This window comes from Malus domestica, chromosome 15, assembly GCF_042453785.1.
Source record: "Malus domestica chromosome 15, GDT2T_hap1".
NCBI lineage: Eukaryota > Viridiplantae > Streptophyta > Magnoliopsida > Rosales > Rosaceae > Malus > Malus domestica.
In genome coordinates, this window is record NC_091675.1 from 39,091,461 (window position 1) to 39,108,256 (window position 16,796).

At 37.6% G+C, this 16,796-nt stretch overlaps 1 protein-coding gene across 1 annotated transcript; it reads right to left on the reverse strand.

The window, feature by feature from the left end:
• Positions 1 to 482: 482 nt before the first annotated feature.
• Positions 483 to 3,293, reverse strand: LOC103453508 (actin-7). Its single transcript, XM_008393049.4, has 5 exons — positions 3,115 to 3,293; positions 2,426 to 2,496; positions 1,900 to 2,293; positions 1,204 to 1,817; positions 483 to 1,088 (listed from the first exon to the last, which is right to left on the reverse strand). The coding sequence occupies exons 2-5, from the start codon at positions 2,483 to 2,485 to the stop codon at positions 1,023 to 1,025; spliced, it is 1,134 nt and encodes a 377-aa protein (XP_008391271.3). The 5' UTR covers positions 2,486 to 2,496; positions 3,115 to 3,293; the 3' UTR covers positions 483 to 1,022.
• Between the last annotated feature and the right edge of the window lie 13,503 nt (positions 3,294 to 16,796).

Genomic DNA, 16,796 nt, shown 5'->3' on the forward strand with positions numbered 1-16,796 from the left:
TTTTTTCACCTGGTTTTTCTCATAGCTTCCTGTTATTTTCACGGCATCCAAACAGGTAATGCACTTTTTTCTCTGCAATGAGCCGGCGAGGGAGAAGCATGTCCACCGCATGATGCGACAGCTAGCGATAGGGCATAATAGGTAGAAAAGAATACATTCCCGATTCCGTCACAGAAATCCCATTTCTCCAATTTCAAGAAATGAATTCCCTTTTTTCATGTGGACTCCACCACTTGATTTTTAAATATTTAGTAAACACCAAAGTAATCCGAATTTTGTTTTTTTTATTCCTCTTACCTTTTACGTGAAAAGGTGCCATTAGTCACTTCTGCCAATTCCAGGATGTGAGAGGCCTCTCATACGATTGGCAAATGGCAAACGCCACATTTAATACATTTTCTGGTCAACGATTCACTTACCAAAACAACAAAACGCCAACACACCTTCAAAGAAACCACAAATGCAGGCACACAGGAGAAAGATTCAGATCAAGCTTTCAAGCCACTATTTAATTATAAATTTTCATACCAGTTTTCCACCACAAACTTGAGCTACAATAAAATTTCAGATACAATAAAAACTATTAATATTAATGTTCTCGGATAAAATAAAATAAAAATAAAAAAAAAAAAAAAAAGAGACCGTCGAATATAGAACAAAAGGGAAATGAAAGGCCAAAAAAGAACAGGAAAAAAAAAAAAACAGCATCCCAATCACTCTCCAGCTACAAACATACTACCGAAAGAGATGGTTGAACCAAAGATTAGGCAAGGCGAGGACGGTTTTGGACTGATTTTCTGCCCACCACATATACAGAGAACCATTTCACATTGCAAGCAGGCAAGCCTCTCGCGTGGATGAGCAGCTATGATAAATCAACATCGAAATATACCCAGTCGTCGAGTGACCCCGCCTCAACACATCGTTTGCCAACCAAACTGACTTCACATGACACATGACACATGACACAAAAAATCCAACTAAATTGAAAAATAGCTCACCATCAAAACCATTTTTAGAACTCAGAAGCACTTCCTGTGGACAATGGATGGACCTGACTCGTCATACTCACCCTTGGAAATCCACATCTAATTCATCAAAGACAAAAACATCTCATCAGTCTCAAGCAAAAAGAATTCATAATATAGCATATGTATTCAAAACATCATTGGTAAAATTAAGAGATAAGTTTATGATCGTCACCTGTTGGAAGGTACTGAGGGATGCAAGGATGGACCCTCCAATCCAGACACTGTACTTTCTCTCTGGTGGAGCTACAACCTTGATCTTCATGCTGCTTGGAGCAAGAGCAGTGATCTCCCGGCTCATACGGTCTGCAATACCAGGGAACATAGTTGACCCACCACTGAGCACGATGTTTCCATATAGGTCTTTTCTGATATCCACATCACACTTCATGATAGAGTTGTAAGTAGTCTCATGAATGCCAGCAGCTTCCATTCCAATAAGAGATGGTTGAAAGAGGACTTCTGGGCACCGGAATCTCTCAGCTCCAATTGTGATGACTTGGCCATCGGGAAGCTCATAGTTCTTCTCAACTGAAGAGCTGCTCTTGGCAGTCTCAAGTTCTTGCTCATAGTCCAGAGCAACATATGCAAGCTTCTCCTTCATATCACGGACAATTTCCCGTTCAGCAGTAGTGGTGAACATGTACCCTCTTTCAGTGAGAATTTTCATCAAAGAATCTGTGAGGTCACGACCAGCAAGGTCCAGACGAAGGATGGCATGAGGGAGGGCATAACCTTCATAGATTGGCACAGTGTGACTCACACCATCACCAGAGTCCAGCACAATACCTGTACAAGGAGGAGCTCAGTCAACACCAGAAAAATTGAGTACAATATACAGAATCAAGCACAGAAACTAATTGATACTAACCAGTTGTACGACCACTGGCGTACAGTGAGAGAACAGCCTGGATGGCAACATACATGGCAGGCACATTGAAGGTCTCAAACATGATTTGGGTCATCTTTTCTCTGTTGGCCTTAGGGTTAAGAGGAGCCTCTGTGAGCAGAACTGGGTGTTCTTCGGGAGCAACACGAAGTTCATTGTAGAAAGTGTGATGCCAGATCTTCTCCATGTCATCCCAGTTGCTCACTATGCCGTGCTCAATGGGATACTTCAAGGTAAGGATACCTCTTTTCGACTGTGCTTCATCACCTACGTAGGCATCCTTCTGACCCATACCAACCATGACACCAGTGTGCCGTGGTCGACCAACAATACTAGGAAACACAGCCCTGGGAGCATCATCACCAGCAAATCCAGCCTACACACATAAGAATACACAAAATGGTGTAACTAAAACCTCATTCTCGGTAACAAGTATAACTAAAACTTTGATTACTCTTAAATGCATAATGATTGAAGAAAGCAAAAGATGCCAGGTATGATGCATTACCTTCACCATTCCTGTTCCATTGTCGCATACGAGGGGTTGAATGTCCTCAGCATCGGCCATCTTTTACAAACCTGAATAAAAATAATACAGAATCAATACAACATCCCACACTAATTCACTAATCAGATAAGTGGCCAAGTATAGTATTTTTATATGTATATCGAAAAACACGAATCATTTTCGCTATCACTTTCTACGTGCATCCAACTATCTATCTTCGTTTCCTTATTTCTTTAACAGCCAATTTCAAAATCTTGCACGAGACTTAAATCTCAACAATCATAGTTGAAATCCCTTTGCTAAGTAAGTAATATAAGCACTTCCAATTTATCAAATTTCAAATATTTATCTAATTTTTTGAAATAAAACTATTCAGATCTAAAAAAAATCAGATCACCAGCACTAGATCCGTACAGATAAGAACCAGATCAGACATCCAAATAACATCTACATCTACACAAAGAAAATATAAATCTAAATCCAACAGATCAATCGGTCAGAGAAATCATGGATCAGTAAGCTCATTCAAGATCTAACTCCAACAATCACATAAACCACCAGAATCGGCAAAAACACATTTAAGATCAGGCACAAGTCAACTTCAGCCTACTCATTTCTTACAAATCAAACTCAATATTCACAAGAAGGAAATCCAAACACAGAAATTGAAAAAGTACAGCTGAAATTACCTTGAAAACGAAAACGAAAACGAAGACGATCGGAGACGGCAATGGAAAAAGAACAAGCCGAAGACGAAGGCTTGGATATCGCTGTGTTTCTTCAAGGCTGTTAGAGATGGTAAATCGAGTAGAATTAGGGTGTACTAGAAATGAGAGGGGAATATATATAGCTCCGGCTTTTGAAATGCACATGAAATTTGGACCAAATTAACAAACAGTCCAATATTTTGGTTTTTTGTTTTTTAATTTTATTTATGGTTAATTATGATTATCATCAAACAGTCCAATATTTAGATTTGGGCAAGGACCAAAATATCGATAATATCGGTGAAATATCGCCGATATTATCATTTTTGTGAGACACCGATATTTTCACACGCATCCAATGAAAAATCATCCAAATATCACGATATTTGAGGCTGGTGCGAATCAGAGAAGAACGTCGGAGCTTCTACAGCTCCGGTCGACTGTAAAAGAGCACCCTAGACTCCGATCTAGGTATCAAAATGAAATAGAAGACGAGAGGAATGTTTTTATAACTTCTGTTTGCCATGGAACGGTCGGAGGTGTTCAGAAAGTTCCTCGACACTCACGGCCTTGCTGGAAAAGTTCCTGGGTTCCACTGTCCTAGCTGCATGCATCGAGAGAAAGGGAGAGAAAGATGAGGTTTAGATGGTGATGATGATGCCGTTGACGGAGTACTACGAAGGGCGTAGAGGTCACAGGAGATGGAGACGGCGCCGACGAGGCGGAAGACACGGACGAGGAGGAAGGCGAGGGAGGAGCAGAAGGCCATGTGGGAGAAGGATTGAGAGACTGAGGTCTCTGTGCGTGTGTGTGGGAGAAGGGAGAAGAGAGAAAGATCGAGAGATCTGTGTGTGTGTGTGTGGGAGAAGGGAGAAGGGAAAAGAGAGAAGGATCCAGAGAGAGAGACTGAAAGAAGAAGAGAGAAGGATCCAGAGAGAAATAGACTGAGGTCTCTATGTACGTGTGTGGTGGCGTGTGAGAAAAAAAGAGCATCCAAATAATTCAAAACCCTGACAACTTTTACAATTTTTGACAAGACAAAAATAATGGTGGTTTCATAAAGATTCAAAATCGTGTGTCACGCGTGATATTCTTTCACATTCTCAGAGGTGAAGTATCAGATCATCACACTTTTTTTTGACCCTTCGAAAATTGAAAAACCTCTATTACACCTTTTCGTTTCTTCTTATTCCCTTAGCCCTTTCAGAGCCATTCTAGATCCATTCCAGAGCCATTTCAAAGCTTTAAATTGAATAAATGGATCTGCAGCTCGCGCCACTCTAAATTAAATGTTAAATACCTTCTTTCTCTCTCATTTATTCACAGACAGCAAGCTGCAGAGGATCGTCGAGGTTTTGTTGCTACGTACGACATCGAAAGTTTCAGATTTGTTACATTTGTGTAATTATTATTTTATTGTTGCTCCACGCAGATTCTATTTGGCCTTTACACAAAGGGTTCCATATTTAAGGTAAGTTTACAAACTTATATTTATATTATTGTAATTTATACAACAACAAAAAAAATTGTGTGGACCCGTGCATGTGATCTAAGAACCAAATAATACTTGCATGTTAATTTTTTGAAGTAATTAAGTAATGTTGTATAATTATTCCCTAGAATAATTTTAATATGTTTAATGTTATTTATTATTTTATTATCAAATTGGATTATTATTCATTAATATTAGGTTTTATTATTCCATATTATTTTTATAATTACTTAAATTTTTACAATCATTTTCTTTACTTCCTATTTAGTACTTCTTATTTAATTCTTCTGGAGAATAACTTTACTTCTTATTTTCTTTACTTCGTATTTTATATGTTTCCGCTACTATATTTTTTGGCCAAAAAATAATTGCCTAATTTTCATGAAAAATAAATATAGGTACGTTTAAGATGTCCAGTAGAGTTACTAAACATGATCCAGCTTGGGAACATGGAGACCCAATAGACGGAAACAAACATGGCACAATTTGCAAATATTGAGGTCGGGTAATGAAGAGTGGTGGAGTGACACGACTTAAGTACCATCTTAGTGGATTAGACCCAGGAAATAATGTCCAATGATGCGATAATGTCCCCCAAAAGTGAAGGCATTCATCACCACATTATTAAAAAATAAAAAACAGCATAAGGAAAAGATAACACATGGAATGGAAAATATTCGAGCTGGGCTATGAGGAGAAGTCATTGGCCAAGCGGTTGACAGTGATGATGATGACGATGAGGACGAATGTGATGATGACATGGGACCTGAAGAACGATGCAGTTTCAAACAAGCATTATTTGGCTCCAAACAGTCAGCATGGGAAAGAGAACACCTTCATAAAATTCCTAATAGAGCACAAGGTTTCGGGACAAGTGGTGGTGCACAAATGAGACGGGGAGCAAGTGTTAGAGAATCACAACCAACGCCACCAATAGCCCCAAGTTTATATAAGTCATCCAAAGCACGTCAAAAGAGTGTTTGGAGTTATTTCATTGGAGGTAATGTGAATGAGGGAATGGGGCGTCTAATTAGCAAGTTCTTTATCTATGAAAATATCCCTGCTAAGAAGGCATCGTCACATCATTTCAAAAATATGGTATCGGGATGTCAACAGGCCGGTGTTAGAGTACAACCTCCCACTCCCTATGAGGTAAGAAACAAATATTTGGAAATGGAGTATAAAGACATTGGCGAGTATGTTAACAAGTTGAGGTCAAAGTGGGAAACTAATGGTTGCACAATCATGTGTGACGGATGGACTGGCCCGACCAGATTGTCTATCATAAACTTCATGGTATAGGAAAGACAATTTTTTTGAAGTCTGTTGATGCTTCAGACCATATAAAGAACTACAAGTATATTTACAAATTATTGAGGGATGTAATCATGGAGGTGGGAGAGTATAATGTTGTCCAAGTCGTGACCGACAATGGTTCTGCATTTGTTAAAGCTGGAAAAAGTTAATGAAGCATCATAATGTGTTTTGGACATCATGTGTAGCACATTGTATTGATCTCATGTTTGAGGCAATTGGGAAGAGAGAATATTGCTACTGTCGTAAAAAGAGCTAGAACGATCACAAATTATATTTACAATCACGGTTGGTTGTTGGCAAAGATGCGTGAATTTTGCAAAGGAGAAATTATTTGTCCAGCTACCACTCTATTCGCCACCAACTATGTTGCATTAGACAACCTACTTAAGAAGAAAGCAGGGTTGAAACAATTATTCACTAGTGACGATTGGGCCAAACACAATTTAAGCCGCTCAAATGCAGGTCGTATGGTGGAAAGTATAGTGCTTGATCATGCTTTTTGGACTCAATCAGAACATGTGTGCCAAGTGTTTGAACCTCTTTACAAAGTTTTACGAATCGTTGACACAGAAGTGTATCCTACTATGGGGGCAATATATGAGTTGATGCGGGTATTGAAGGATGACTTGGAAAGAAAACATGGTGCAAGGTGGGTCATAAAGATAATTGATGACCGATGGTATAAAACATTATACCACGATTTGCATGCAGCATGTATAAATTATGTCATAATTTGCAATTCATTTCTTTAGTTGCATAAGTATTATTTCTCTTATTAGAGTATGTGTTTCTTTGAACAGCATATTATTTGAATCCTTGATACCAATACAGACCCGGTGTTGGAGATAATGGTACCCTTATACGTGTTGTACATAATGTTTACTCTAAATTAGACCCTGCATCACAAGCAGTTGGCCAATTTGGAAATGAGGTACACAATTACTTAAATTATAATAATTACATTGTTGGATTAAACTAACACGATTTATTGAATTCAACTAACATAGTTTAAAGATGCAAGAAGAACTTTTGGAGAACCAACATCAGTTGCTGCTCAAACAAAAATGTCTCCTAGTGAGTGTAAACATATTTCACCATCAGTTTATAATAGAATTGGTTGGAGTTATTAGGCTTATCAACATTGTTTTTCATTATAGCTGAATGGTGGATCATGTATGGGACTGATGCACCAATTGTGAGAAAGTTAGCAATCAAAGTATTATCACAAACAGCTTCCACATCTGCTTGTGAAAGAAATTGGAGTACATTTGCACTCATACACACAAAGCAAATAAATAGGTTGGCTCATAGTCGGTTGGAAAAATTAGTTTATTGCTACTACAACATGAAGCTTCAAATTCGAGATAAGGAAGCAGAAATAGATCATGTTGACCGTGGTGACCCACTATATGTGTTTGATATTGTTGCTGAAGATGATGATACAGAAGGTAACCAACTTTATCAATGGATTAGACCTTTTCATTTAGATGATGATGAAGGCAACCCAGCTTCCAGAGTTGCTGAAGAAGCACGTAGTGAAGGAATAAATGTAGAAAAAGTATTAGAGAATGAGGTGGGATCTAGCAGCGCTGACTCTTTGGAAGAACTTTTGCGCCCAAGACTAGGGATGGGCAATGGTTATGCGGGCGGGTAACCGCGGTTATTTTACCCATAACCGTTTATGTTCATACTCGCATAACCGTTTACCCGTTGGGTAATTATATAAATGGTTATACCCATAACCATAACCGTTTATAAACGGTTATCCATACCCATAACCGTGTACCCATTTACCCATAACCATTTACCCATTTAACCATAACCATAACCATTTACCCGTTTACCCATTTTTTCGCCCGTTTATCCGTTTTTTACCCATTTACCCTTTTTTTCTCCCGTCTACATTATGTTTTTAACAATTTGAAAATTAAAAAAGAAAAATTTGTCATAATTTTGTATTTTATGCTTCCATTTCTTATCTGGGCAGATAATTAGATAAATAGAGGGGGTGTTGAATTGTTTGTTCAGAAGTAAAGCTTGATTGTTTGCAATTTTGCACGAGTCGGGCCGATGTTAAATTTGATTCAATTGGTTGTTGGATTGCTTTTTTGCAATGTACTTGCATGATCAAAACTGGGTTTTGATCGAATGATTGGCTTTGCTTGAGATATAACAGTGAAGATTCTCTCTTTTTTGTTGTTATAAATATGCATCTGGGCTTCAGTCTTTCGGGGCATATCATTCATTCATCAGAATCATCACCACACATATGGGTCTGATCGAATGAAAGTCTTGGCATTGCCTTGGAAGCATGAGGTTTTGTGGTAGTAAAGGCTTTAGATGTGATTCTAATCTTTATTAAATTAAATGGGTAAATGGATACCCGTTATAACCATGAATATTAACCATAACCGATGGATACCCGTTATAACCGCGGATAATACCCATAACTGCCCATTTAAATTTCATGGATAAACGGTTATACCCATAACCATTTATTTGTTTAAACGGTTACCCATAACCATAACCATCAACTTTAAATGGGCGGGTAACCGCAGTTACCCATACCCATGGGTATTTTGCCCATCCCTACCCAAGACCAAGAAACACTGGAATTCCACCTTTTTCCAATCCTACACAACCACAAGATCATGCTGATACTAATGATAGCTCTACTACAAGGTCAGGAGACTCACCTACCACCGGAGGTAGAGCTGGAGGTAGTGGTGAAGGATATAGTGGAGCTGGAGGTAGTGGTGAATATGGAGACTATGTTGGACCACCTCCCGGATTTATGAGCCCCTTCACTGGTGAGGCAAACTTCACGCATGCAACACAAGATGAGGACCATAGCAGTAGGCGGGCAGGACCAGGAATTGGTCCCATATGGAAGGACTATACTCGTAGAGAAAGAGGCAAGAGAATTTTGTCAAGTCAAGAAGATGACTCGTTATCTATAACTTCGGACTCTGTTGGAGTGGGAAGTAGTAACTATGGTTATACTCATAACCAACCATTTCCTTACCCTTCATATCCCATTCTTGTTGGGATGGAATCGAGCGACTCATGGAAAGAATCCGAGACTTAATCTTTAAATGATTTTGCTTATGGACAACGTCAACCAATCTCAGATCCATATGGATGCCATGTTAACAATTACATGCAAAACTATTTTGGGGATTTATCATTTGATAACTACTCTTCACAATACACTTACTCTACACATAGAGATGATGAAGATAGTGAAAATTTTGAACCTCATAAGAACTCTATGTGGTACTAAGTCACTCATGTATCTTATCACGCAATGTATAAAGTGTAAAATATTGTACTAATTCATTATATATAAATGATTATGGTGTGTTTAAACTTCTTTCATTAATTACTACATATTTTCTACACTCACAATGTTTGTCGGCTCGCTATATAATCAACTTAAATCAGTTAAATCCATCATGCAATGCATTTCCTTCCAATTTTTTTTGTGATAAACTAATAGATAATTGACTAAATAAACATCCTGCAAAGTTTCAATAAAAATTTCCAAGTTTTTCTTACAATTTTCGTGGTTTTTATTCAATTTTTATCGATATCGATAATATCCCGATATTTCCATCAATATTTTCGTGTTTTTGGACTACCGATATTTTCCATATCATCGATATTTTATACCTTGGATTTGGGGTGATTTTTAAAATGGGTCATAACATTTTAATTTTGTTATTTTGCGTTATATAGTATTGAAATTGTATCTGTTTATTTTTTTTATTTTTTTGATTGATTGTTTGATTCTAATTCAATTGATGACACGGTGAGTGTGAGACACGTGTGTGTGTATATAATTTTTTTTTTTAAAGGGACAACTGGTGGCAAGTCACAGTTATTCACTCTTTCCAGGGGATAAGAAGACTTACAGAGGTATTTTAGTCTCCTCTTAGCCACAAGTCTGACTTCCACTCCTAACCACAAGTTTGGCTTCCATACTAGCAGCGGGTTTCGAACCCAAGACCTTCAATTTTTAATTTGAAGGAAGCCTAACAATCCATCCTTTACCACTAGGCCACCAACTCATGGTTTGAGACACATATATTTACAATACAAAACTTGTCAATTTAAATGATTATTAGATATTAAAATAGTTGTTTTATTTACATACGACAGCACATCTAAGTTCGCCTAATTATTTTTTATGTATCTTTTAAAATTCAATTTTAACCCTATTAAAAAATGAAGTTAAGAGCATCTTCAATGAAAATGTCAAAAGATAAATGGCAAAACGTTAATTTGATGGCTGATTTGCCAATCTCAAATTTTCTCCTTCTTCAACCCATATCTTTTTTTGTTATAAATGATATTTGTAGGACACATTTCTAAAAAGAAATCAAATATAACTTTTCATGATCTACAATTGATGCATTGATGAGACCAACACTATAAAATAATTACAAAATTATTGACATCTGACACATTCCAACCCAGAATATCCATGTGTCCATTCGAATCATGATGTACTAGTTGACACTTGGAGGGTAGCGAAGCCATAAAGTATGGTTGATGTGTAAAAGTGAGAAAGAATTTAAACTTTAAACAAATAAACAAGAGTGCACAACGTGATTGGGTGGTAACCCTTATTACAATTCGTTAAGTTCAGAGCATATCGTAGAAAGATAAAAGTAGTCTCATCCATAAAGGATGATTATTTAATGCATAAGTAACCTACTTTGACCAAAGAACAATCAGCTACTTCCACTAAATCCTCGTACTCCCACAAGCTCAATCTCTACGTCCTGGATGGGCGAAAAATAAAGGTGTGTGAGTCTTTTGATTTTAAGTGTGTGGATATATATATATATGTGTGTGTGTGTGTGTGTGATTTTTTCACATAACTATTTGTTTACATAATTGATGTGACATGCATGTTTATCTTGTTATTAGATTTTCTACACTTTATATTTTTTTATTAACCGTGAGTATAAAAATGTGGCATGACATCTTTTATTATATCTGCTCATTGTTACATGTTTGCATGATGTTTATTAGTTAGTTGTACTGTCCTGGGCCAAGGACTAGCTTCATGTGTATGTTCACATGCACGTTTATGCTCGTTTTGGATCCAGAGTTAAGTGCTGCATGTCCCTAGGTTTGTTATTTGGACTCGTATGTGATGCGCTTAGCACCAGCTTTACGTGATGTAGTACTAGAAAGTAAACCCTACACCCAGCTTGTTCATGCAGCTACTTTCTATATGAATTGACATGTGGACATTCTGGGTTAGGATGTATCAGTATCACCTTTTCTCATATGCCAAATTTGACATATGAAAATTCATTTGCCAATCCACATAGGATTGACATATCAGTTACAGCTTATTCCTACCTTCAAATTTGGCTACATGACATTTCACTTAGGATTTTCATCTCCTCTTTGGAGATGGTAAGAAAACCACAACTTCTGCCATCGTTTACAACCATCAGATGTGGTCCCTACACCCTTTGTCGACTTCTCATTCCTTTCCTGAGTTCTTTAATTTAAAATTAGAATTAAAGGTTCTTCAACTTTTTCTCTCTCTTGTTGTTTTATTTTCTTATTTATGTTGTGCAATGAGTTTAGAATTTTATCCAACACCAACCTTATATCACTAATTGAGTGCATATGAGAGATCGAACAACTCATCAATGGCAATACTGCCCTACTTTGAATGCTTTTGTGAAAGCGAGGAAGCCATAAGTTTTGTTGGTGGACGACTTTAGAGTGGTGGCAAAGAATGAGGATTGCTAGGTATGGGTTTTCTTTTCACTAATACTTGGATTTTCAGCATTTAATAAACAATATTTTTAAAAGTGTTGTGAGTATGAAAAGCAGCATAAAAGCGTTTTGGTAAATTTCAATATAAAAGTGTATAATTATTATAATGAAAAAAATACACATAGTAGTGGGGGTGGTGGCATTGGCAATTGTGTTGAGGGTAGTGGCAGTGATGACAACTACAATGGTGGGTGTGTAGTTATGGTGCCAATAATTGGGTGTGATAGTTAAGGTGTTGAGATAACAGTGGTGGCAGCAGTGGTGGTGGCGATTGTACATTGTTGGCGATGACAATAATAGTGGTGGTGATGACGACAGTGGTGTAATGCTAGTGGTTGCAGTCATAGGTGGTGGTGATGGCGACGATAGTGGTTGTGGGGCTGGTGATGGTGATAGTGATGGCAACAACAATTGTAATGGTATAAGGGTGCTGCCAGTTGTGGGGTATGGTGGTTGGGTTGTAAAGGTTAAAGTTGTGGTGCCAGTGGTGGCGGTTGTAATGGCAGTGGTGGTGGCAATGGTGGTGGTTATGGTTGTGGTGGCGGTGGTGATAATTATGACGATAGTAACAACAACGAAGGTGGTGGTAATGGTAGTTATAGTTGTGGTGATGGTGGTGGTTGAGATTGTGTTTTGGTGGTGATAGTGATGGTGGCAGCAACAGTAATGGTGGCAACGATTATGGTGGTAATGGCGGTAGTGATGTAAGGTTAGTAGTTGTAGTGGTAGGTGGTCACTTTGTTCTCCAAGGGTAAAAGTATTTAGAAGGATAAATAATGTCATTTTTAAAAATTAATGAGGATATAATATGAATTGAAAATATTCATTAAAGCCACACCTTTGCTTTTTAAAAAAGTTTTTTGGAGGCCTGACACATCCTAACCCAGATTATCCACTAGGACTCTAAATCAAGTTGTGCTGATTGACACCTGGAAGGTGACAAAGCCATAAAGTGTAGTGATGTGGAAATTGTGAATAAATTTAAACCTAAAAGTACCTAAAATAAACGAGTTCGCTAGTGAGCAGGAATGAACCCATTTCACACGTGACGTCAGAGCACAAGTAAAGCACAATAGAGTGGATTGAGAATCATACCATCGAAGGAAATCTCCAATACCAAGATTTGCCACGAAGCCTCGTCGGTGAAAAAGCTCAGCTATTAAACCTGGAGGGACCAAAAACAAGTGTGAGTGGGCCAAAAAATAAAGTTTTAATAAAAACCTTTTCAAAACGTTATAACCCTTTGCTGTAAAAACCCATATAGTTTCCAGAAAGTCATACTACGTATAAGTATGAAATTAATTGCAAATCAATCGTAAATCTAGAAATATTCCAAATCACTACATATCAGCAGCAGCATAATAAAATCAGGCATTCATCAATCTATGCTGACGCACGATTCGGAGTTGCCTAGTGCAACCTGTACGACTTATAAATCGATCTATGCTAACACACGAGTCGGAGTTGCCTAATGCAACTTGTACGACACATAGGCAATCTATATGACAGTGTCGGAGTTGCCTATCATTGCAACCTGTACGACAGAGTCGGAGTTGCCTAAAACATAAATATAGTCATGCCATAACTCAATCATTCCAACTAACACCCTAAACTCACCTGAACTTACCTGCGCGTTCCGCGTTCACCTTAGCACTTTAAAGCTTTTACCACAGTTATATACAGGTAATATGCATATAGATATGCCATGATGCAATCTAAAATTCAACCATTTCATAGGATTTTAAAAAATATATATATACATGACATGGCATAAATGCATAAATCAATTTAAAAGCATTTGTGGAACTATCAATCACATATATATATATATATATATATATATATATATATATATATATACTATAAAAAGGAAAAAACCCACTCACTTGGAGCCCACGCTACAACTTCGTAGCACGAATATCAAGGCGTCAAGAACAATCATCGTCTAAAACAATTATCAAATAACGTCTCAGAATTCTTATCAATAAAACACATAACTTACATAAAACACATCCCTTAAAGACGTTCTAAAATGATTTGAGACCCATTGACAAAAAGTCAACTGTCGGTCAAAGATCGATGGTAGGGTCCACAACCCTACATAACTCAATCCAGAAGATCCGCATCACATATTTCCGATCCGTAACTTCCAAAAGATACACATTATATTTCTAAAGCATCATACTAAAATTTCATTACGATCCAACGGTTGGATCTTCGCCAATTGCAAATTCAAGTGGCGGTTAACGTTTTATTTTAAGAACTAACAAATCCAATTCGTGAAGGTCCATACGTCAGATTCCTGATCTGTAAGTTCATATGATCCTCATATATTACGTACTATAACGTATCAAAGTTTGGTGACAATCTAACGGTTGGATCGTCGATTGCTATAATACTCAAGTGGCGGACCTTAATGGAACTAGGTTCAAACGACGGAAATTCGTCAATCGGACTTCATATACAGAATTGTAGAATCAAATTTAGCCTAGGGAGGTCAGGGGATGCCTCGACTTACACATTGCCGCCATGTGCCGCCGGAAAAATCAACTATTTCTAAAAATTCTCAAATTTCCTAGAAATGAAGATCTCAGTGAGTAGAGCAAGTTTGATACCTGTGGCCAAGCCTAATTTGGTCGGGAAAAGCCTCAAATGTCCATGAACTCGCCGGAACCCTAGAATTTAGGTGTTCTTGATTCGATCAATCCGCAACACCACTGCCCCTAAAACTATTTGGGCTTTGTTCCTAACCTCTAGAGAAGTGTTTTAGTGGTGGCGATTGAAGGTAAGTGTTTCAGAAATGGGTGGATCGCTGCCTAGTCACCCACGAAGCCGTGTGTCGGCCTTCACGAAATTGGAACTAAAACTCTCTGTTTTTGTGCTGAGATGGTGGATGGGAGGCCACCTGAGTAATTTCATGTGATGAATGGTGGTGATCAACGAGGAAAATGGCAGAAATTCGTTGGATTTGGAACCGAGTCGAAACTGGGTTATGCACGGGTTGAAAGGGAAGGGTTCATGATGCCGTGCCTCTCACTCCTCTCTCCTTTCTTCCATTCTCTTCCTCCCATTGGTCCACTCACCTCCTCCTTCTCTGGTTCATCCGCCTCCCATCAGATGGGAGCTTCCTCCCCCGTAGCACATTCCCTCACTTTTGATTGGTTACCCTTCCCACATGGTGGGAAGTTTTTAATTAATTTATATCTAAACTTTAAATTACTAATTTCAAACATCCATAACTATACCGATATAACCCGGACTTGCAAATGACTTTCGCCTATGCGTTCGTACTAACGAGTATTACTAAAATACGCTAAAAGAATAAGTCATACGTTTCTCTGGACGATGGTCAACAAAAGTCAAAGTCCTTACCTCTAGAGGCGTTTTTGTTAATTCCCTCGTTTAAAATAAATAAAAACGTAATTTCAGGAACGGGCTGTCACAATCTACCCACCGTAAAAAAATTCATCCCCGAAATTTGAAATCATTTTCTAACCATAATGTACTCCAGAAGATAAGTGTATTTTAACTTTGGGTCGAGCCCAAACAATAAATAACTAATTAAATAAGTAAATACACATACTACCGTAGAATGACATTCTTGATTACTTGCTTAACAACCCAACAAATAAGTTATTGGTATTACGGTTTGCAGTCCACAATATCGACAACTGATAACACAATATTTATACATTTATATTGCCCATATTTCCTAAGTTTTACGCTATGTTTTCTTGTGAAATTGGTTGTTTGATGTGTTTAGTGCATATTTTGTAGATAATAGGCTGTAGAGAAGACTTTGGAGTCTTTTGGTGATTTCAAGACTGAAAGGGATGAAAACTGAGAAGAATTGAAGTGAAGAAGCAATCCAACAATTATCAAATGTTAAATTGTTCAATCCACAACTTAATGGTTGTTGTGTGAAAATTATAACTGGAGCTGGAAGATGCTGCGCATAACTGTCACTTTCGTTGGGACGTCAAACATTCATCAGGACGAATTGAGTGTTATGTCACATATACGTGGAAAGCTCTGGATGTCTAGTTTCGGCCGAATTTTACAGATCATGATTTGGATGCTTCTAGAAGAAGTTATACCTGTTGTAGTATGAGAAGGTCAGTTCAGGAATTCTACGTGGAACTGGAGTCCAGTTTGGATCAGGAAACCGAAGTTTGATGATGTTGGGATCCCTGTTTGGGCTGGGATTCAACAATTGCGGCAAAGCAAGCCTAACAAAACTTACCTATATATTCCTTAGATGTTTATTTAAGAGGAGGGACGTGAAAAAGAGTTGCACTTCATCACAGAGGATTAACCTAAGGAAGACGCCAACGCCGAGGGGGTTCTCCATTGTTTTCGTTTACATCTTTTCTGACTTGGTGATCATGATTGTGATAATTATGTCTTATTATAATTTGATGGTCATGATGAACTAATTCTGTGTTAGGGATCCGATATAGCCTTCATGATAATTCTATGTCTTAGTTAACTTCATTCTTTTATAACTTCAAGGTTTCTAGTTTCATTCATTGTGCTTATATCATTCTTCATGTTCATGTTATTGATTAGCTACCTTTAATATGAAATTTTTTAGCTGTATGAGACAAGGTTATAGTAGATGCCATATGCTTAGCCTTGAGATAGCTCTCTTGGATGAATGAATTGTTGTTGATGCAGACGCCATGCTAAGACACTTTTTGGTTTTCTTTGTTCTTCTTGCACTTAATGGATTTTTGATTATTGACTCAGAATAGATGCCATGGTGAAGTTGATGATTAAGAATACTTGGTTACACCCGGACGCCTAACGGATAATCATAATAAATAGAAAACGAACCCTAGAACCTGAATTGAATTGTTCTTACTAAGTTATCTAATGACATAAAATTGGATTGATATGCTGAAGTCAGATACCTAGTGTTTCTAATGCGAAAATTATCTTAACACACAAATTAAACCCTCCTGTTGTCAAATTATAGTATAAATGCAAGTAGGGACTGTTCTAAACCGGGGATTATGAGGGCTTGCTAAAACCTCTAAACTGACTTAAA

Bases quoted from the DNA above. Each gene is read 5' to 3' on its own strand.
- LOC103453508 (XM_008393049.4), bottom strand. From the start codon at position 2,485: ATGGCCGATGCTGAGGACATTCAACCCCTCGTATGCGACAATGGAACA. The intron at 1,818-1,899 runs GTTAGTATCAAT...CTCCTTGTACAG, and splicing joins CGCCAGTGGTCGTACAACTG to GTATTGTGCTGGACTCTGGT. The intron at 1,089-1,203 runs GTGACGATCATA...TTGATGAATTAG, and splicing joins CCCTCAGTACCTTCCAACAG to ATGTGGATTTCCAAGGGTGA.